The sequence below is a fragment of the Doryrhamphus excisus genome, chromosome 15 (genome assembly GCF_030265055.1).
Source record: "Doryrhamphus excisus isolate RoL2022-K1 chromosome 15, RoL_Dexc_1.0, whole genome shotgun sequence".
In the NCBI taxonomy this organism is placed as follows: domain Eukaryota; kingdom Metazoa; phylum Chordata; class Actinopteri; order Syngnathiformes; family Syngnathidae; genus Doryrhamphus; species Doryrhamphus excisus.
In genome coordinates this window covers 13670557-13690990 of record NC_080480.1, presented here as the reverse complement: position 1 = coordinate 13690990, position 20434 = coordinate 13670557, and the positions used below count along the sequence as shown (strand labels likewise).

General features: G+C 42.9%; 2 protein-coding genes across 2 annotated transcripts; one reads left to right on the top strand and one right to left on the bottom strand.

Moving 5' to 3' along the window:
* Nucleotides 1-1974: 1974 nt before the first annotated feature.
* dnmt1 (DNA (cytosine-5-)-methyltransferase 1) lies at nucleotides 1975-17086 on the top strand. The gene is made up of 34 exons (XM_058049964.1): nucleotides 1975-2186; nucleotides 2523-2559; nucleotides 2997-3104; nucleotides 3187-3400; nucleotides 3477-3549; nucleotides 4520-4613; nucleotides 4694-4734; nucleotides 4810-4861; nucleotides 4932-5015; nucleotides 5084-5193; nucleotides 5259-5377; nucleotides 6058-6150; nucleotides 6239-6390; nucleotides 6480-6667; nucleotides 8676-8859; nucleotides 9358-9455; nucleotides 9604-9751; nucleotides 9818-9933; nucleotides 10002-10203; nucleotides 10268-10401; nucleotides 10482-10658; nucleotides 11250-11474; nucleotides 11539-11731; nucleotides 11805-11895; nucleotides 11967-12104; nucleotides 13087-13369; nucleotides 13451-13592; nucleotides 13882-14048; nucleotides 15326-15503; nucleotides 15585-15780; nucleotides 15857-16020; nucleotides 16105-16221; nucleotides 16307-16400; nucleotides 16932-17086. Exons 1-34 carry the CDS (start codon nucleotides 2140-2142, stop codon nucleotides 16967-16969), a joined length of 4497 nt encoding a protein of 1498 aa, XP_057905947.1. The 5' UTR covers nucleotides 1975-2139; the 3' UTR covers nucleotides 16970-17086.
* A 1241-nt stretch (nucleotides 17087-18327) lies between these two features.
* Nucleotides 18328-20421, bottom strand: eif3g (eukaryotic translation initiation factor 3, subunit G). The gene is made up of 10 exons (XM_058049876.1): nucleotides 20297-20421; nucleotides 20167-20213; nucleotides 19752-19840; nucleotides 19625-19684; nucleotides 19447-19551; nucleotides 19174-19369; nucleotides 18912-19022; nucleotides 18694-18830; nucleotides 18507-18613; nucleotides 18328-18434 (listed from the first exon to the last, which is right to left on the bottom strand). Exons 1-10 carry the CDS (start codon nucleotides 20317-20319, stop codon nucleotides 18419-18421), a joined length of 891 nt encoding a protein of 296 aa, XP_057905859.1. The 5' UTR covers nucleotides 20320-20421; the 3' UTR covers nucleotides 18328-18418.
* Nucleotides 20422-20434: the final 13 nt, after the last annotated feature.

Here is a 20434-nt window from a genome sequence, read left to right as displayed (position 1 = left end):
GTGTTCTTGTACAATGTGATTGTGATTTGGCGGCATCCAACATGGCGGCGACGTTGACATTATCGCAGCACTGGACACTAGCTAACTAACTAGTCAGCCTCCAATATGTTTATGAATATGTTTATCTTTAAGAACGCTTTTCATACGGAGTGGGGAAGAAGAAGGTGTTTTCGCTATGTCACGTCTGACTTTCCACGGCTGACTACATGCATTATTAAGGTAAATGTTCTTCAATGTAACATTACTGACGCCTGGTGACGAGAATAACACTACACATATTTTTTTGTTAAAGTATTTTTGACTAATAAAGGCATAGTCATTCACAAAAGAATGACGATTTATTAATTTATTCATTTTTTTAAGTGAGTGAGTAATATTTGATACTTTTTAATAAGCCCTACTGCGAACACAGCATTATGTGTGCCTGTAGCTTTAATGCTAATGTACTGTTTGTCTGTGCTTGTAGTAGCCAAAAAGTTGAGCATTTTAAGATGTGTAGCGAAGCCTGTTTTTTTTTTTATTAAATACATAAAAAGTTGTCCTTTCTTCGTGTAGTCTGGAAACCCCAAATCTTTGACCATGAGATTGCATCAATAAGAGCGGATGGTATTTGACGTAATCAAACATGCTTGGACAAGATTGGGGGAAAATGCTAGCAGGGACATCAAAGCCTTAAATTGCGTCCATGTCTATTAATCACTGGACCCTATTACCCAACACAACAGTTCATGTACTCCAAAGACAAAGAGGCTGATGGGAAGCCGGGGCAGAGAGAGTGAAATTTGGGGTGTGGCGACCCAAGAATGTCTATTTGTAAATGTGTTTGTCTGAGAAATGCCCCAGGAGATGTTTTATGGGGTATGGAGGGAGGAGAGAACTTATGGCCGAGGGTGACTTATAGTGGCCTTGGGAGAATTGGGCCTGTTTTTTGTCAGACGTCCAGGATTCCTGGATGGGAACATTGGCCCAATCTGCCCCGAGAGGCTGCACTAACTGGGAGGACAGCCAAGCTCTTTGCAGAAAGCCTTGGGGGGATGTGACGTCATATTATGAATACGACTACATCACAGCAAGCCCAATATGCAAAAATGTCACAGAAAAATAAAGATGCACAATGTAAATATTAATCAATACATATTTGAATTACGTATGAACTTTCAAGATGGAGTCAAATTGTAAAAATGATTTTACACTTAATGAAGTTCAGTGCATTGATCTTAATTGTGCTTAATTGATGGTCAGAGTCAATGCAGCAATAGCAGACGTTATGTCACACTGACATCTAGTGGTGAAAATACATAGTGCATACTCTACAGTACAATATAACGTACATTCTCTTGGATTGACAAATGACCTTATATTAGTTATTTCTAACCTTGTGTGCATATAAACCATGCTTTGATTATTTATTATTTCTTATAATTGTTACTATTTTTAGATATGTGTCTTTTGTCTTGTTTACTCATTTTGATCCTGTTCAACCGACATTTTATAATAATGAATTCAAAAGTACAAGAACACGCAGAAATAAATAAACGAGTGCAAATATATGAAGTAGTTGCATATTAAAATAATTTTATAATTTAAATTTTACATCATTTTATAATAATAAAATAGTGCTTCTGGTAGAGTATAATATCATTGATGTCAATTATTCATATTGTTGATATTCATATTAATTCTATTCTTAATTTTGGTCACGTTACAAACAAAAATGTCTGTTTCCGGTTGTTGGCGGACTTCATTTTCCGGAAAAAGCTTAGGGGGGGATTCATTCATATTGGCCACGATTATACAAGAGAAGAAGCGATAACAACATACAAAATGTAAATTTTTGTTTGTTTAATTATATATAGTGTATATAATATATTAATGTGTACTTCGGTGTGGTTTAACACGTCACTAGATGTAGTATAAGGGTATTGTATTACCCGTAGGCTTCTGTGGTGGTACAGTCCGAAACGCCCAGGTTTCCGCGCGAAAAGACGGCCCAGGCGCGCCAATTGCTTATAGCATCCATTGGACTCATGCTAGGCTGAGCTTCGCTTCTTTGCCTTGTCTTCTCGCTGCCAGCAGCTGCTTTTAGACGCTTTTAAAGCCATTTTAACTTCGATTTTAAACGGGGGTTTTCATCTTAGCATGCCATCTCGGACTTCCCTGTTGCTGCCAGAGGATGTCAGGAAAAGGTAAGTGTTATCGTTTATAACCTGGCTGCTAGCTAACGTTGTTGTGAAGAACGATGGCGAGTCGATAAAGCGAACACATCCCTCCAGCCGTCGTTTTATATTTGGGCCACCTGTTTGTTGATAACTCGTTACTTGCGTTAGCATGTGGCCACCTGACCATCAGCACCAATTAGTTAGCATGCTCTTTAGCGCCACAGCCTGTCAATGTGTGTGTATGTGGAGGGGATTTGGCGCCACTGTGAAACCGGTGGTAAACAAAAGATGGTAGAAATGATTCAAAGTCGTGTCAAGCTAACCTGAGCGTTATTTTGTCTTGTTTTTTTTAATCGCTTATAGGCTACAGGTGCTGGACGAAGATGGTTCTTCAGACGAGGTGAGTGTTGCTATATTGTGTACAAATTGCTCCTTAGCAATAGTAATGCTCAGATGCGTTCAAGTCCATTACGGTTAAAGAGGTTTTCTGAGCCGAAATCAATCAAACTTTATTTGTAGAGCACTTTTCATACATAGAATGTAGCACAAAGTGCTTTACATGTTAAAAAAATACAACAACAAGACACATACACACACAAGTTTATATAATATAGACGTACAACACACATAACTATTGTAAAAAAAAAAGAAATTAACATAATTTCACAATAAAATGTGTGCTTGGTTAATGATACATGTTTACATTTTTACCAAAAGAAAGGTAATAATAGGTATTAAATAAGCATAGAAGGTGATTATTATGGTCACATGTGAATCACCAGCGTTTCTACTGGCTGCCGTCATACACCAGACTAATCAACAAGAAATTCCACACAGGATCAAGTGAAGGAGAAGCTCAAACTGGTGCAGGACTTCCTGCATGCTGACGCTCAGGACGCGCTTACGAGCCTGGAGGAGAAGATGAAGAGTTCTGAAATCTCCATGGTGCGTTTCTGTTTATTTTCTGTACTACAAATAAGCCAAGTTCAAACAGTGGTGGTTTGAGTTGTATGTGTGTGTCCTCCAGAATGATTACGTCTCCAAAGTGAAAGCCTTGCTGGGAAAGGAGCTCCACCTGGAAAACGGCGAGCCCAAAGGAAAAACCAACGGCCACGCCAACGGAGCCCACAAAGACGAGGATGACGAAGAGGAGGGTGATGCCAGCATGGACGTGGAAGAGGATGTCAAGTCGCCGAGTACGCGAGGGAAAGGCGGCCGCAGGAGCAAAGCTGACAGCAAAAGTAGGCTTGAGTTAGGTTTGAGTCTAACGTTAGAATTGAACTACTTTACCTAATTTTCACATCTTGAACTTTCCAGAGTCTCCAGCCAGCTCCAGGGTGACGAGAAGTGGCGGCAAGCAACCAACCATCATGTCCATGTTCTCTAAAGTGTACGTCTCTATCACTTGTATACTTTTTAGCTGCTAAATCCTTAAGCCTGCTTGAGTTTGACAATATTGCTCCCATATTGTCCCATAACAAATTGATAGCTGTCAAAAATCCTCTAAATGACGAAACTTAAAAGATCCTCAGAGTACACTACTGTTTTTTTAAGAATTTACCGCAAAAACTCCAATTAAATATTGTCTATAAACCAGGACCACTGTGCTGCGTTTGGAGACCATTTGCAAAAACGCAATTCAAAGCTCCTCTGCTGTATTTAGATGCTAGTCAAAGATGCTCTATATATGGCAAGAGTGTTCCTGTCAATATCTAGTCCAAAAATGCTAGTTAAAGATCCCTGATATTGATTTGTCACGTTTATAAGGACCTATCACAAAAATGCTTTCTACTGTAAAAACACAAGTCATTCCTTTTCTACAGAGATGGCCGAGGGTGGAATTGAACGCGGGTCTCCTAGCTGTGAGGCCTGAGTGCTAACCACTCGCACGCCGTGCAGCCTGCTTAGACGAGTTTTCATTCATTCTGCTGGGGCCTAAGAGAACAAGAGGGTACACCCTGGACTGGTGGCCAGCCAATCACAGGGCACATATAGACAAACAACCATTCACACTCACATTCATACCTATGGACAATTTGGAGTGGCCAATTAACCTAGCATGTTTTTGGAATGTGGGAGGAAACCGGAGTACCGGGAGAAAACCCACGCATGCACATGCAAACTCCACACAGAGATGGCCGAGGATGGAATTGAACCCTTGTCTCCTAACTGTGAGGTCTGCGTGCTAACCACTCGACCAAACACAAGTCAAAGATGCTATATATATGACAGGAAAGCTCTGCTCTTATTGATTTTAAACTACAAAAAGATCCTCTATTACAGGAACACTGTTTTTTTTAATGATTACAACATTTGTATTTACAGCTGAATATTAAAACCCTCAACTCCTTATTTTTCAGCCAAAAACGCAAGTCTGCTGACCTGAATGGCGATGAAGAAGAAGAAGCCACAAATGGACAAAGTGAAGCGAAAGAGGAGGACATCAATGAGGCGGTGAGTGGTCTTCCTCCTCCTGGCTGGAGTTCACACGGTGTCTCACTTTACCTAATTCATATTTTAAACATGTCTTGTAGTCTCCGGAGGAGAAGCGTCTTAAAGTAGAGTCAGACGACCAGTAAGTTCCTTCTGAAGACTTGATGATGGCGCTTCTGTGAAGTGGTGGTTACTAAAATGAGTCTTATGTTGACAGAGCTGCTCCTGTAGAAGCCAAACCTGAGACTAAGACTGTGGTTGCTGCAAAGGTAAAACATAAATACACAGATAATAGTACCATAGGAAGTCATGACAGTAGACGTTTTTTGTTTTTTTTAGACTCCGCCTCCCAAATGTCCAGATTGCAGACAATATTTGGACGATTCAGATTTGAAGTTCTTTCAAGGGGATCCCGACAACGCGGTGAGACAGTTAAACCTAAGCCTAAATCTACATAATGACAAATTCCTACAAATATGTCCTCTCCGCAGCTGGACGAGCCGGAAATGTTGACAGACGAGCGCCTCTCCCTCTTCGACGCCAACGAAGACGGCTTCGAGAGCTACGACGATCTGCCGCAGCACAAGATCACAAACTTCAGGTGAGGAATTAAGTTTGCCGACTCTTCAAGCCAAAGTGTCATGTTTTGTTTTCTTCCCCCTTCAGCGTGTATGACAAGCGCGGACATCTTTGTCCGTTTGACTCGGGCCTGATCGAGAAGAACGTGGAGCTCTACTTCAGCTGTGTTGTCAAACCAATCTATGATGACAACCCCTGCTTGGATGGTAAGACCGGACTGCTTTCCTTTTAGTGACACATTAATAAACACAATCAGTGCCTTTGTTAGTTAGTAAATGGTTTATTACTATGTATTATTATGTAAAAGGGGAAAACATGGTTCTGGATTCATTTTGTATTCCATCCATCCTTTTTCTATGCTGCTTATCCTCACGAGGGTCCCCCGGGTAGGCTGGAGCCTAGCTGATTTTAAGCGAGAGGCGGGGTACACCCTGGACTGGTCGCCAGCCAATCACAGTGCACATATAGACAAACAACCATTCACACTCACATTCATACCTATGGACTTTTTGGAGTCGGCAATTAACCTAGCATGTTTTTGGAATGTGGGAGGAAACCAGAGTACCTGGAGAAAACCCGCGCATGCACGGGGAGAACATGGAAACTCCACACAGAGATGGCCGAGGGTGCAATTGAACCCTGGTCTGCGCGCTGTGATTACATTTCAATAAATGTTTGTTTAAACTTAAGACCGGTAATATTTATCATTGTCATTTTTTCATGTAAATTGAGGGCGCAAAATCGGCTAAAGGTGATGGAAAAAAAATCGGTATCGGCCCCGAAAAACCCCCCATATATGCGGCCCCTATTAAATATTCAATTAGTAGCACACAAAATGTAATATTGTGAAAATTTTTATGCAATCCAATGTTTCCTGTGTGTCAAGGTGGTGTTCCTGCAAATAAACTTGGCCCCATCAATGCCTGGTGGATCACTGGATTTGATGGAGGAGAAAAAGCTCTCATTGGATTCACCACAGGTATTGCAGCTGTTCTTCTTCCACATTAAAGTTCTCCCTCTGATTTAGAGATTCAATCTGTTTTTTTTTTGTTTTTTTTTCATGGTAGCGTTTGCCGACTACATCCTGATGCATCCCAGCGAGGAGTACTCGCCCATCTTTGCGTTGATGCAGGAAAAGATCTACATGAGCAAAATTGTAGTGGAATTCCTTCAGAAGAATCCGGATGTCACTTATGAGGACCTTCTCAACAAGATCGAGGTGAGGACAAAGATGCCTCAAACCTCTTTCAGCACTTCGGACTTGCCAAGTTTGTGCACTTTTTTAAAATATCGTTCAATAATTTCCAGACCACAGTGCCCCCATGTGGTCTTAACTTCAACTGCTTCACCGAGGACACGCTGCTGCGCCACGCCCAGTTTGTGGTGGAGCAGGTAGAAAGCTACGACGAGGCGGGTGACTCGGACGAGCAGCCCATCATCGTCACTCCCTGCATGCGCGACCTCATCAAGTTGGCTGGTGTCACGCTGGGCAAGAGGTATGGCGCCCCACCCCCCACTGCAGGTTTACGTCAGCTACCGTAAATGCTCTGATTATAGCCGTGACGTTTTATCTACAATCTAGTGTAGCAAGCTAAGTTTTTAACTTTTTAATAATGATTTGGAGTGGATGAGAAAGCGGAAAGAAAAACCACATGGTCATTTATTGGTATAATCCACAACAGCAGCAACGGAACCAATGTTGTGATAGTGGCAAGGAGCAAACTTCTCAGCCAGCATTCATACCACTGATGAGGTTCGAGTCCACTTTAAGAGCATTCGGATATCATTAAAGCTGCTAGTGATGGCGACCATACTTAAAATACAGTAGGACAATAAAGAGATATTTCAGGTGGATTTTTAATGGACCGGCCCTTGAGATCCCCCCCCCCCCCCCGGGATCAATTTGCCCACTGTATCGCTAGTGTTGACACTGGAATCATTCCACCCATGTAGTATGCTAATGTTAGCATGCTTGCTATGTTACCATGTTAACACCTCGCATAATTGTTTCTGAAAATGGTAAAAATGCTACTATGCTAATGTAGCACTGTAGCAATGCTAACACCTAATGTGATAGCATGTCTGCTTAAGTTCATATTCAACAAACATGCCAGTATGCTGACACCTAGCAAAATAGTGTGTCCCTATGAAAATGGCTCGCGAAGATTGTATGCTAGCCATTTTCTAGTTGGCATGCTAGAAATGCTAATATGCTGACTTTGACACCCAGCATAATGGTGTATAGAAATGGCAAAAAATGCTGCTATGCTAATTTTGGCATGCTAGCACCTAACAGAATAGCATGTCTGCTTAAGTTCATATTCAATAAACATGCTAGTATGCTAACACCTAGCAAAACAGTGTCCCCTATGAAAATGGCTAAAAAAATTGCATGCTAGCAATGATAATATGCTGACTTTGATACCCAGCATAATGGCGTATGCAAATGGCATAAAATACTACTTTTAGCATGCTAGCTTTAAATGTCTGCTTGAGTTCATATTCAGGCAAATTGCAAACGGTTCTAGTATGCTTATGTTGGCATGCTACCAATGCTAATATGCTACCTTTAACATGCTAACACCATAATAGTCTATGAAAATTTCCTAACGTTCCTTAAAAACCATAAAGGTAACCTATTCTAAGAAATTACAGAAGATGGTTGTTGCCCCAGAATGAGCTTTTTTCCCCAATTACTTTGACGCTTTTAAACAAAATGTTGCACGTTGTAAATGGGACACTACCATGATCAAGACCTCTCAATGAAGTGGGTTCAGCTAGCATACACGGTAGACGAATAAGATGTCATTTTAATAATAAAGAATGCTTTCCTTGCAGGCCCATAACTACATCCGGTGGTTATTCCAGCTAAGACACCCCAGTCGTCGTTTGCTTTTGTGCTTCCACACACTTGACGGCTAACCGAATTTAATTGGAGCATTTACAGTATCTTAGACCAAAGCTATGCCTTCGCTGCAGTCTTTAAAAAAATGGAAGCGTTCACTAACGTGTGACATTCCTTTTGACGTTTCCTAATGCAGCATGCTGTTGTACTGGTAGGTAGGCCTCAACGCATTGCCTTGTGTGATGAAGTGATGTGAGAAGCACTTACAAGATGAATGGATGGATGGGAAAACACCATTCTACTTTCACTCGCCGTATTTGTTGGGCTTTACATTGTAGTTTTTGTGTGTAGTAGTGTCATCTGGTGGTCATTTTAAGCATAAGCAGCGTTTCACCTCATTAGGTACACCTGCTAATGAATGTAGAAAGCCTCAGTATTGCTCCGATTTAAAGTTGAAAGTGAAGATTACAGGCGTGGCCTGCCAAGCTGCTATTCATCCTCCAGCTTTTTTCCTGTTTGTGTTGCATGGCTGGATGCTGTTGTGTGTCATAGATGGACAGCTGCATCATCACGGCATTGCATCACATTGCCACCCGCTCGCTTTTTTTTTTTTTTTAATATACACACTGCTGCAACGTGAAAGGTTTCATTGTCGGCAGGCGAGCCGCCAGACGACAGGCCATCCGTCACCCGACCAAGATCGAGAAGGACAGCAAGGGTCCGACTAAAGCCACCACCACCAAGCTGGTCTACCAGATCTTTGATGCCTTCTTCTCGGAGCAGATCGAGCAGGACGACAAAGAGGGCGGCGGCATCAAACGGCAGCGGTGCGGCGTCTGTGAAGTGAGTCCTTGACTTTTTTTCTTTTTTTTTTTTATGCGTTCTTGATAAATATTCAACTTTTTTTCATGAAAATGTATTTGGTTACAGTAAATGTCCCAGTTAACCATCATGTCTCCTATACTGGAATATGGCTGTAATTGGCACCATGTCAAAGCTGTGGCTGTAGGCAACCTACTGATATGTATTGGGTTTTTTTAAACTCCAAGGTGGCATTAGCATCCAACAGCTATTAGCGCAACCTCTACATGCACTTTAAAACATTGAGCTGATGGTGTAACACACACATGTTAAACTCTGTATTTATGCTAGCCTAGTGCTTTGCTCAATTGGTGATTACAACATTGGTTCTGTTGCTACTGTGATGTGCAGTATAGGATATATTAATACCGTGTGGTTAAAAAGCCACTTTTTTTTTGGTCCACTTTCTCATGCAATCCGAATCATTAACAGTACCAGTTTTCCAATTTTTCACAACTCTTCCATTTAATGCCTTTTTAGGTTTGCCAGTCTGCAGACTGTGGCAAGTGTGCCGCCTGCAAGGACATGATCAAATTTGGAGGAAGTGGCAAAAGCAAGCAGGCTTGCAAGCAAAGAAGGTGACTATTATGATGTTCTTATCCAATATCATAAATAAATTGTGCCCCGTGGCATACGTTGTGGTCATCTACAGCCATGTATTTGTAGTTCGCGTATTTTAGATGTTGCTTTTGGATCATTTAGTTAAGTGTATGTCTGGCTTTCCAGGTGTCCAAACCTGGCAGTCAAGGAGGCTGAGGATGACGAGAACGTCGAGGAAGAGGACCTGCCTGTGGAGAAGAGCAAGAAGACGTCTCAGGTGAAGAGGAAGAAGCAGACTCAGTGCAAGCTGACGTGGATTGGCGAGCCCATCAAGGTACTGCTTTGTTTTAACATTCGCTTCCATGCGTGATGATGATGATTTATATTCTGGTGCTTTTAGAGTGAGGCCAAGAAGCAGTTCTACAAGAAAGTCTGTGTGAACGATGAAGAGCTGGAGTTGGGTGATTGTGTCTCCGTGTCTTCGGAGGACGCGTCCTCGCCATTGTACCTGGCGAGGTATAAAGTACTCTATCATGAAACAAGCCCTCAAACGTCCATGTTCCTAAGACGTACGTGTCCACCAGGATCACAGCGCTGTGGGAGGACAACAACGGCAAGATGTTCCACGCCCACTGGTTCCTCCGCGGCACTCAAACGGTACTGGGCGAGTCCTCGGATCCTCTTGAGCTGGTCATGGTGGACGAGTGCGAGGACATGTCTCTGAGCTATGTGCAAGGCAAAGTCAACGTCACCTACAGGGCGCCGTCCAACAACTGGTTCATGGAGGTGAGTCCATTACAAGTGGTCTCATTTTCATGCTGATCTTAACTGCTGCTGTCGTGTGCGTCAGGGCGGCACGGACGTGGACGTCAAGGTGATCGAAGACGACGGGAAGAGTTTCTTCTATCAGTTCTGGTACGACACGGATTTCGCCCGCTTTGAAACGCCGCCCAACACCACGCCATCAGACGACTGCAAGTTCAAGTGAGGGCGCTCCCCCGCGAGCATCTGAAATATGGCGTCTCTCCTTTTCTAATCCATTTATAATTTTATTTTAAATGTAGATTTTGCAGCAGCTGCCTGAGGATTAAAGAACACGAAGAGCAGGCCACGCCTCGTGCCTTCGAGCCCCTGAACGAAGAACACGACTCCAAGGCTCTCTACGCTTTAGCCTGCTTTAAAGGAGAACACTTCAGGGTGGGAGATGGCGTCTACCTGCCCCCTGAGGCTTTTCACTTCAGGTGATTATTAAATATTGCACCATCTACTTTACAGACATGCATTTATTTTAATAACTAAGCTAATTTATTACAAGCATTAAAATAATGAGTGAATAAAACTTCATTAGATTGGGGAAACTGTTGCTTTATAATTAAATGTAATTTATGATTTTTTTAAAATGGAATTTCTAAATTAAATTCTCTATTTTGAACCTCAATTTTGGGTTCATTTTTTTTTTTTTTTTTTAAATGAGTCATGTGTATTTAATACACTTTTTAAATGTGATTTTAATTCAAAATGTCATTTGATTTACAATTTTTTTTTCTTCCTTTTATCCCCTCCTGCTCCAAATTTGCATAGCATCAAATAAAGCCAAATAATACTCAATTTAACAGGGAAGGTGTAGGTTACAAATTATTTTTAAGTTATATTTTGAAGTCTACTGTAGCCCCATTTTAGGCATAAATCAAGTTGTGCCTGAATCAATTGCGCCCTCTGCTGGTAAAATCCATTATAAGATTTGCGACAAGACATGAGTTAAACTGCACGTAGCCATGCATATTTTTTTTTTTTTTAAAGATGCTGAGTATGTTTCTTGTGTGCCTTTTCAGTGTGAAAGCAACCAGCCCGGTGAAGCGCTCCCACAGGAAAGAGGATGTGGACGAGGACCTGTATCCAGAATACTACAGGAAGTCGTCGGACTACATCAAGGGCTCTAACCTGGACGCTCCGGACCCGTTCCGCATCGGGCGCATTAAGGAGATCTTCTGTCACAGGCGCAGCAACGGCAAAGCGGACATGTCGGAGGTCAAACTGCGACTGTACAAGTTTTACAGGTAAAATTTATACTTTTTTTTCATAATCAAAAAGCCAAAGTATGAAACTTATTCATCATGTTAGGCCTGAGAACACACACAAGGGGGTGAAAGCCAGCTACCACACCGACATCAATCAGCTCTACTGGAGCGACGAGGAGGTCACTGTCAGCATGTCGGAGGTGCTCGGCCGCTGTCAGGTGGAATACGGAGAAGACCTGAATGAAACGGCCCAGGAGTATTCCAGCGGAGGGCCTGACCGCTTCTATTTCCTGGAGGTACCGCATCTCCACTGTGTTGGAACTCATTTTGATTGCAGCGTTTTAATTGTTGCGCTTGATCTTCCCGCAGGCTTATAACGCCAAATCTAAAAGCTTCGAGGATCCTCCTAACCATGCTCGCTCTGCTGTGCACAAAGGCAAAGGGAAGGGCAAAGGGAAAGGTAAGACGAGACTAGTATATTCCCATTATCGGTCGGTCTCCACTGGAGTCTAACTGTTGTTGTGTTTTTAGGGAAAGGCAAAGGGAAGTCATCAGTTCAGGAAACTGCAGACCAGCCCACTGATCCACAGCCACCCAAAGTGCCGAAGTACCGCACACTGGACGTCTTCTCGGGCTGTGGAGGACTCTCTGAAGGCTTCCACCAAGCTGGTAAAAGCTCACCGTTTTTACTATTGAACGTTTTGATTAGGGCTGGGGATGAAAAGAACTGCATGTCGATGTGCCTTCACTCACAATTATTCATTCATTATGTGCTGGAGCCTATCCCAGCTGTCTTCGGGGGAGAGGCGGGGGTACACCCTGGACTGGTGGCCAGCCAATCACAGGGCACATATATAGACAAACAACCATTCACACTCACATTCATACCTATGGACAATTTGGAGTCGCCAATTAACCTAGCATGTTTTTGGAATGTGGGAGGAAACCGGAATACCCGTGGACAACCCACAGATGCACAGGGAGAACATGCAAACTCCACACAGATGGCCAAGTGTGGAATTGAACCCTGGTCCCCGAGCTGTGAGGTCTGTGTGCTAACCACTTGACCACCATGCAGCCACTCAGAATTAGTGGTAGGCAAAACCGTTCATTTCAGTGAACAGGATTATGTATTCCGCTTCATTCAGTAAAAAGATTCGTTCATTTCGGTCAATTGGTTGTTAGCCTGTGATCTCCCCCTGTGCATAGACCCGTGTCGAGTCAGTCCGTTCACGTTCGTTCCGACTCAACATCTCACCAACTAGTGCTGTGTCGGTCATGAACAAAACGGCTCTCGGACTGAACGGGTATTTCATTTGAACGGGCGGCTCATTTGTTCGGTACTTGGGTACGTGACAAAATAAAACATAAAAAAAACAAACTATATTAGGAAAGCAGGAAGTGAACAAATGTAACAGTTACTGATTGTAAAAGTACCAGATGGAGGGGTAGGATATAATAAGCTTTGCTTCTTCCTACTCCTTTTGGACATTACCATTTCCATTACCTGTGCATGTGATTTGTTTTCAGGGATTAATCAATTTTTGATTTTTTTTTTACTATTTTCTAGATTAATCGTTTAACCCAGCCCTAGTTCTGATCCTTGCAGGTTGCCGTACATAATCCACCCTTTTTTTTTTTATGCGTGTAGGTATTTCCGATACGGAGTGGGCCATCGAGATGTGGGAGCCGGCGGCGCAGGCCTTCAGGCTCAACAACCCGGGCACCACCGTCTTCACAGAGGACTGCAATGTTCTGCTCAAGCTGGTCATGTCGGGCGAGAAGACCAACTCCCTGGGCCAGAAGTTGCCTCAGAAGGGCGACGTGGAGATGCTCTGCGGAGGACCTCCGTGCCAAGGCTTCAGCGGCATGAACCGCTTCAACTCTCGCACCTACTCAAAATTCAAGAACTCGCTGGTGGTCTCCTACCTCAGGTAAAGGAGATGAAAGTTGCATCATTGTTCATTTTATTAAATGAATGCTTAATTATAATTAAGCCATGTTTTTGTGTTTAGTTACTGTGACTACTACAGACCAAAGTTCTTCCTGCTGGAGAACGTGAGGAACTTTGTGTCCTTCAAAAGCTCCATGGTCCTCAAGCTCACTCTACGCTGTCTTGTCAGGATGGGCTACCAATGCACCTTTGGAGTTCTTCAGGTTAACACTTTTTTTATTTTAATATGCAGCTTTTCTGCCTACTTTTGTATATTTCTGGGGGTACTATTGTATGAGATGTTTAGTGAGTCTTTAATTGTACTTATAACACAGATTTCTTAGCTTTTTTTGTCAATCTTAGGAGAGTAAATATGGTTATTTTGCATAAAAGTGTTAAATTTAACATGCAGATCATCTTGTGTTGTAGTACCTACGAATTACTCGATAAATAAACTTGCCTTCCCTTACCTCAACAATGTTTTTTTTTTTTTTTAATCCTTTTGTGAAACAGGCAGGACAGTACGGCGTGGCGCAGACTCGTCGCAGGGCCATCATCCTGGCTGCCGCTCCCGGAGAGAAGCTACCACGCTATCCCGAGCCTCTCCACGTGTTCGCTCCCAGAGCCGTGTCCCTCAGCGTGGTGGTGGACGAGAAGAAATACGTCAGTAACGTCACACGGTAAGGTTTGCTTGCATAAAAAACGCTACTTAAACCATGTCATCGCTAAGTGGCGGTGTGCAAGGCATTATTGGAAGTGCTGGATGCACACCTTGCAATCTAAGCTACCTCGGTGTGCATAGCATCAGTGAGTAAGGTGTTGCTGTTTTTTCGTTTTTTTCCCAATCAGTTAAACAGCTGCTTGCTACTTGTTGTCGAAGCAAAAACTGTAGTCATTCAACAAATCAAACTTTATTTGTAGAGCACTTCTCATACATAAAATGTAGCACAAAGTACTTTTATTTGTTAAAGAAAAACAACAACAAGACACACACACACACACACACACACAAGTACAGAGGAACCAGGTCAGGAAGCGCTGCCATCTGCGCTGGGGGCCTGCACGCGGCCCAGGCCAGAATGCCGCAACTCAGGGGCCCACCAAACAGGTAGGCAGCGGACCCATGGCGCTGCAGTGGGGGCACCGCCACAGAGCTCCCACGCACCCTAGTCTGGTGAGCCCCACGAGAAGAGACACCCCCAGTGCAGAGGGGCCCCCACTGAGGAAACACTGGATATGTGATACAAAATATGAAAACCTATAGAATTAACAACATTCATTCATTTTCTACCACCTTTCCTCACGAGGGTTGCGGGGGGTGTTGGAGCCTATCCCAGCTGTCTTCGGGCGAGAGGCGGGGTACACCCTGGACTGGTCGCCAGCCAATCACAGGGAACATATTAGACAAACAACCATTCACACTCACATTCATACCTATGGACAATTTGGAGTAGCTAATTAACCTAGCATGTTTTTGGAATGTGGGAGGAAACCGGAGTACCCAGAGAAAACACGCATGCACGGAGAGAACATGCAAACTCCACACAGAGATGGCCAAGGGTGGAATTGAACCCTGGTCTCCTAGCTGTGAGGCCTGCGTGCTAACTACTTGACGTGCCGCCCAATTAACAACATAAAAAGTAAAAAAAAAAAAAATATATATATATATATATATATATATATATATATATATGAACATTAATAAAAACTAAAATAAGCATATGTTTACACATGCTTATTTTAGTTTAGTTTATAAAGACATTTGGTTAAGAGCCAAAACAAAAGGTATAGGGTATAAAATAACCATTAGATAAAAGTCAAGTTCAAAGGTTACAAGCATGAGTTAAAAGCCAACTAAAATGGCCAACTAAAAATAATGATCATAATGCATTTATTTATGCAGTCATTTAATTGAAGGGACACTTGAATTCCACCATGTACTGTGATGTATGTTCAGAGGTAACGGAGGAATCTATAGAACCATCACAGTCAGAGACACCATGTCCGACCTGCCCGAGATCCGCAACGGCGCTTCCGCCTTGGAGATCTCCTACAACGGAGAACCACAGTCATGGTTCCAGAGGCAGATCCGAGGCACCCAGTACCAGCCCATCCTCAAGGATCACATCTGCAAGGTGAGCGTCGGGGACTTGATTGCGTGTCAAAGTGAACCATAGCATAATGCTAATGTTTCTATCTTTATGTGCCTGCGCCAGGACATGAGCGCCCTGGTGGAGGGCCGCATGCGCCACATCCCCCTGGCCCCCGGCTCCGACTGGAGGGACCTGCCCAACATTGAGGTGCGCCTGAAGGACGGCACCATGACGAAGAAACTGCGCTACACGCACCCGGATAAAAAAAATTGCCGCAGCAGCACGGGCGCGCTAAGAGGTGTTTGCACCTGTGCTGGAGGTAAAGCGGAATATTTACATTCTAATCTAGAATAAGCCGACATGAATGTTAACGTGATTGGCACTCTTAATTATAGGGAAGCCATGTGACCCGGCGGACAGGCAGTTCAACACACTGATCCCCTGGTGTCTGCCGCACACGGGGAACCGCCACAACCACTGGGCGGGGCTTTACGGCCGGCTGGAGTGGGACGGCTTCTTCAGCACCACGGTCACTAACCCCGAGCCAATGGGGAAGCAGGTACAGCCGACAAATAAACCGCCATTGGCATGAACAGCTGCGGCTGTAGGCAACCTCATTTAATTTTACTCACTTACTTTACAGGGTCGCGTTCTCCACCCCGAGCAGCATCGAGTCGTCAGCGTGAGGGAGTGCGCACGCTCTCAGGGCTTCCCAGACACGTATCGCTTCTTTGGCAACGTCCTGGACAAGCACAGACAGGTGAGAAAAGCACACGGTCCTCATTAAAAAAAGGTACACGCATGCTACAGTGGTCACATGGTGTTTTTAACGGTCATCTCGTTAGGTGGGCAATGCCGTGCCTCCTCCCCTCTCCAGAGCCATTGGACTGGAGATCAAGAAGTGTGTCATTGAACGGATGAAGGAAGAACAAACGGCAGGTAGGTGGGATCACTCAAAATGTACATCTATTCTGTCCTTTAATGAATCAAACACTTTGCCTTTATTTACATTATATAAGCAAAAATTTTCTAAAAATGTACATTTGTAGAAAACTGCATGAATATGAGGGGGAAAATCATCTTAGTGTGGCGCTTGTTAATAGTGTCATCTAGTGGCCAATGTATGCTACTACATTTAATCATGTTAATGCCTTGTATGTTCGTTCATTTTAACCACTTTCATGCTTAAATGCTTCATTTAGGCCAATAATGCATGCAATTTGGTTATGGCTGTATGGTAATCTGTCCCACCCAAAAATAACAATGAATTGTTTACATGTATGTGTTGTGTTTGATTGATTTTATACATTTTTAAAACTCATCAATACCTTTTTTCGGTACAGTATTTAGATTATTTTTTTTTCCCCCTACAAGAATGATTCATCCTTTTAAGACTACATATTGCTTAAATCCTATCCTAATATGCACATATCCAATATGAACTAAAACACATCTGCTGTCCTTCTCCAGACAACATCAAACAAGAGAAGATGGAGCTGTCGGACTAACTTGTTTTTAAACAATCTTGGTGCCAATTTTTTTTTGCCAACTTTTCAATGTGCTTTTAATCCTGATGGACAAATTGTATGTAGTTTTTATATGTAAAATTTCAAATAAAGCTCTTATTAAATTGAAACGAGCCTAACTTTTTTTTATTCATGACAACTTGGTGTTATTTCTACATGGGCTGCTGTGCAGCACATACACATCAATGGACGCGTAGTGATACGACGGGAGAGAAAGTAGAGCCTCGCGATTCTGAGGTCTCATTTTTTATTTTTCTCAAACAATTTTTGTGATGCCAATGTATTACTCTTTTGAACGCATTATTTTGAGTCATAAACTCTTAATTGGCCTCACCAACTCACCCGAACTACGTTCCTCATCACCGAAGTCCGACCAGAATTCTGCTCACGGGACAAAGTGAGGGGGTAAGTCACCACCGTTCATGCACTCCACTGCTAATGGCGTCATGTAAAAAAATAAAAATAATAAAATCCGAAATAACTCGAGTCGGAAGATGGCCGCCAACAATTAAAATTGTAGCAAGCATCACACGTGCCGACAGAAGTAATTTCTTTACTGTATAGCATTTTAACAGACAAGCTCACATAAAGAAGTCCATAGTTTAGTACTATACTGTAAATATGACACAATCATGAACTTACAATTACAACGGCAGCCATCTTGAAAGAATTGTCACCTCTCGTGACGTTCCAGCAACGGCAGCTGTTACCATGGCAAGTGGCGGTATGGGGCAAAGTGAGTCACGTGATGTCAGACTACTTAAATCCGTTGTATAAGACATCAACTATTAAATACATTGAATAAATTGTTGCAAGCGGTAGCAAAAAATTACTATAAATGTGATAGTATTTCAGTAAACTATTCTATTATAGGTGTATGTCATTTGTCATATTACATAAGCTTTTACTAAAAAGTGAATGTCTGGCACCTAGAAGATTGGTGACATTTGTAATAAAAACAGCCCTTATTTCTAAAATAGGTGCACTTATAACATTTAATGTAGTTACTAACATATATATATATAGTGCCTGAAAGTTTTTGAGGTACCGGTCTGTGGGTGGGCCCAAATGGACTGTTGGGGACCCTTGATGTTGAGGTTTTAGGAGCATTGTTGTGGTAGAGTCCGAAAAACATTTTGCATTACATTCCTACAAAAGGTTAAGCTTTCCAGTCTAAAGGTCCTTGATCTTGGATCTGTTTTCCAGTATATTATACTGTCAGATAATTGAGTAGTATTTTCTAAGACTCAAACAGCAGAGCTCTCCTGTAAGAGAGGATCTTTGGCTTGTGGTTTTGCAGTAAGTACTGTATTGGACTTAAGAAAAAAAATACAAGAGCAAAGTGACTACATTGATTCTCTTTATTAAGCTGATAACCACATTTTACCACAGAAATAAATCATGGCCTTGTGGTGGAATAGTAGGAAGTTCTCAGTTGTTTGAAGGTCTGCAAAGAGAGAACACGGGTCATCTTCTGGTTGATTTTTATCGCATTTTTCCAAGAGTAGTGATGACTTACTTGGCCCATTCAACATTGAGAATGAGATGATCATATCCAAACCCTGACACGCCAGCGATGGCTCTGGCTGCATCCTCCCGGCGGTGGAAGCTGATGAATGCAAAGCCCTGCATGCAAGATGTTTGATTAGTTGCATGGAAGCAGTTGAGAAGATACAGCATTACAATGACAGGAAGCCGGAGCGGACCTTTGACTGTCCCGTGTTCTTGTCTTTGGCCAGGTAGATTCTGGAAATTGAGCCGAATGGTCTGAAGAGCTCCTGAAGGTCGGTCTCGCGGGTGTCCTCGGACAGGTTGGTGACACGGATGGTGGCGTTGTCGTCCGCTGTGAGAGGGAGGTTTGTTGTTGTTATTATTGTTTATGCAGCGTCCAGAAGGCGAACAACCAAGAGTCACTTGAACTCACCTCTCCGGTTAGGTTGCATTGACTCTCCTCTACGTGTGCCTCCATCCCTGAGACTGGGGGGCACGTACTTGCCAGTCTTACTTTGTGCAGGCTGCACAGGTTCTGGTTCAGCTGGTGCAATGGAAGAGGACAAAGTGAATCTTTACATCTGGATTGGTTTGTGTTTACACTGTAGAAAACCCAATATGAAAGTGAAACAATGTTAACATAACATAAAATGCAAATTGGGATGTAAATATAGGTGACATATGATACAACATACCGGCACCAGCTGGTTTCTCTTTGTCGCCAGTGGAGAGGCCAAGCTGCTCGGCAAGCTCCTTCTGCATGGGGCCCAACGTGTCCTTGTAAGGACAGCGCGTAGTCCAATGGTCGCCTTTGCAGATACGACATGACACGATCTTCTGTCCTTTCAGCTTGTTCATGGGGTCTTCATCTTGGTCTTGAGCATTTAAATCCTGCAGGAAAAACGAGGCGGTGACAGCAAACATCAGAATTATTCCACATTGGAGTGGATTACAACATGCATAGTTACCTCCTTGCTGGAAATGAAGGTCATCAGAACGTCGTCGCTGACGGTGGTGGTGGCCACATTAGGACCTGGAGCATCGAACTCAGAGTTGCCAAATTTCTTCCAGTTCTGACACAAGAGAGGTAATTTTAATAACATTTTACAAGCACTACATCTCTGCATATTTAGTCTATAAGCAGACCTTTCTCCTGGCAATGGCTTTGGAGGCTTTCCTGGTCTCAATTTTGAATGTCCGCACAATCTAGAGATACATATGCAGGGAGTTAATACCACCAATCATTGAATGTACGCCATTGTTGACAAATTACCTTGAACTTTTTCCCATCATCGTCTATTTTATACTCTGTGATGGTTTTTATGTTTCCTTTAATGGTTTCCTTGGGTGATGGAAGTGTTCCTGTCAGAAAACAGAGACTGATTAGCAACAAAGCATCCATGTCGTATACAAATGAGTGAACACAGTGACTGGTGTAAGATGCTAACTAGCAAGCTAGCTTCCTTCTAACAGTATGTTGCTTACGTCACACGCCATATGTCGGCATACTTATTCTAAGAGTATATTATCGTGTCAGTTTAATATGTTTACACAAATTCTATAAAGCAGCAATGATAAAATAAAAACACAAATATAACCTAATAACACCACGTGCAAGTGTAAGCCACCGAGCCGGTCACTGAGCTAACACGACGTGTGCTAACACGCTAGCTACGGGAGTGCTTTACCTTCATCTACTTCCTCCTCGACTTGGTCGGCCCAGCTGGGCTTAGAGCTGAGGGGAAATAATAAAATGAGTTATTTGGTCTACAAAAGCAGGAAGTATAATTTTAAGAGTTAATAGAATGAAACACTCACTCGTCGTACTCAATCGACGGCATCTTTATCAGCTAGCTTAGCCGCCCCCCGGAACCGGAAAGAAAGAACAGAACTGGCCGCCACTGTGATACACATCCGGATTATGAACTTCAGGATAAAAGTACAAAGTCTTGTTTA

Coding starts and splice junctions, on each gene's coding strand:
- dnmt1 (XM_058049964.1), top strand. CDS start 2,140: ATGCCATCTCGGACTTCCCTGTTGCTGCCAGAGGATGTCAGGAAAAG. Junction 10,402..10,481: donor TCAGACGACTGCAAGTTCAA/GTGAGGGCGCTC, acceptor TTTTAAATGTAG/ATTTTGCAGCAGCTGCCTGA. Junction 14,049..15,325: donor TACGTCAGTAACGTCACACG/GTAAGGTTTGCT, acceptor ATGTATGTTCAG/AGGTAACGGAGGAATCTATA.
- eif3g (XM_058049876.1), bottom strand. CDS start 20,319: ATGCCGTCGATTGAGTACGACGA. Junction 20,214..20,296: donor CCGTCGATTGAGTACGACGA/GTGAGTGTTTCA, acceptor ATTTCCCCTCAG/CTCTAAGCCCAGCTGGGCCG. Junction 19,552..19,624: donor AAGCCATTGCCAGGAGAAAG/GTCTGCTTATAG, acceptor CTCTTGTGTCAG/AACTGGAAGAAATTTGGCAA.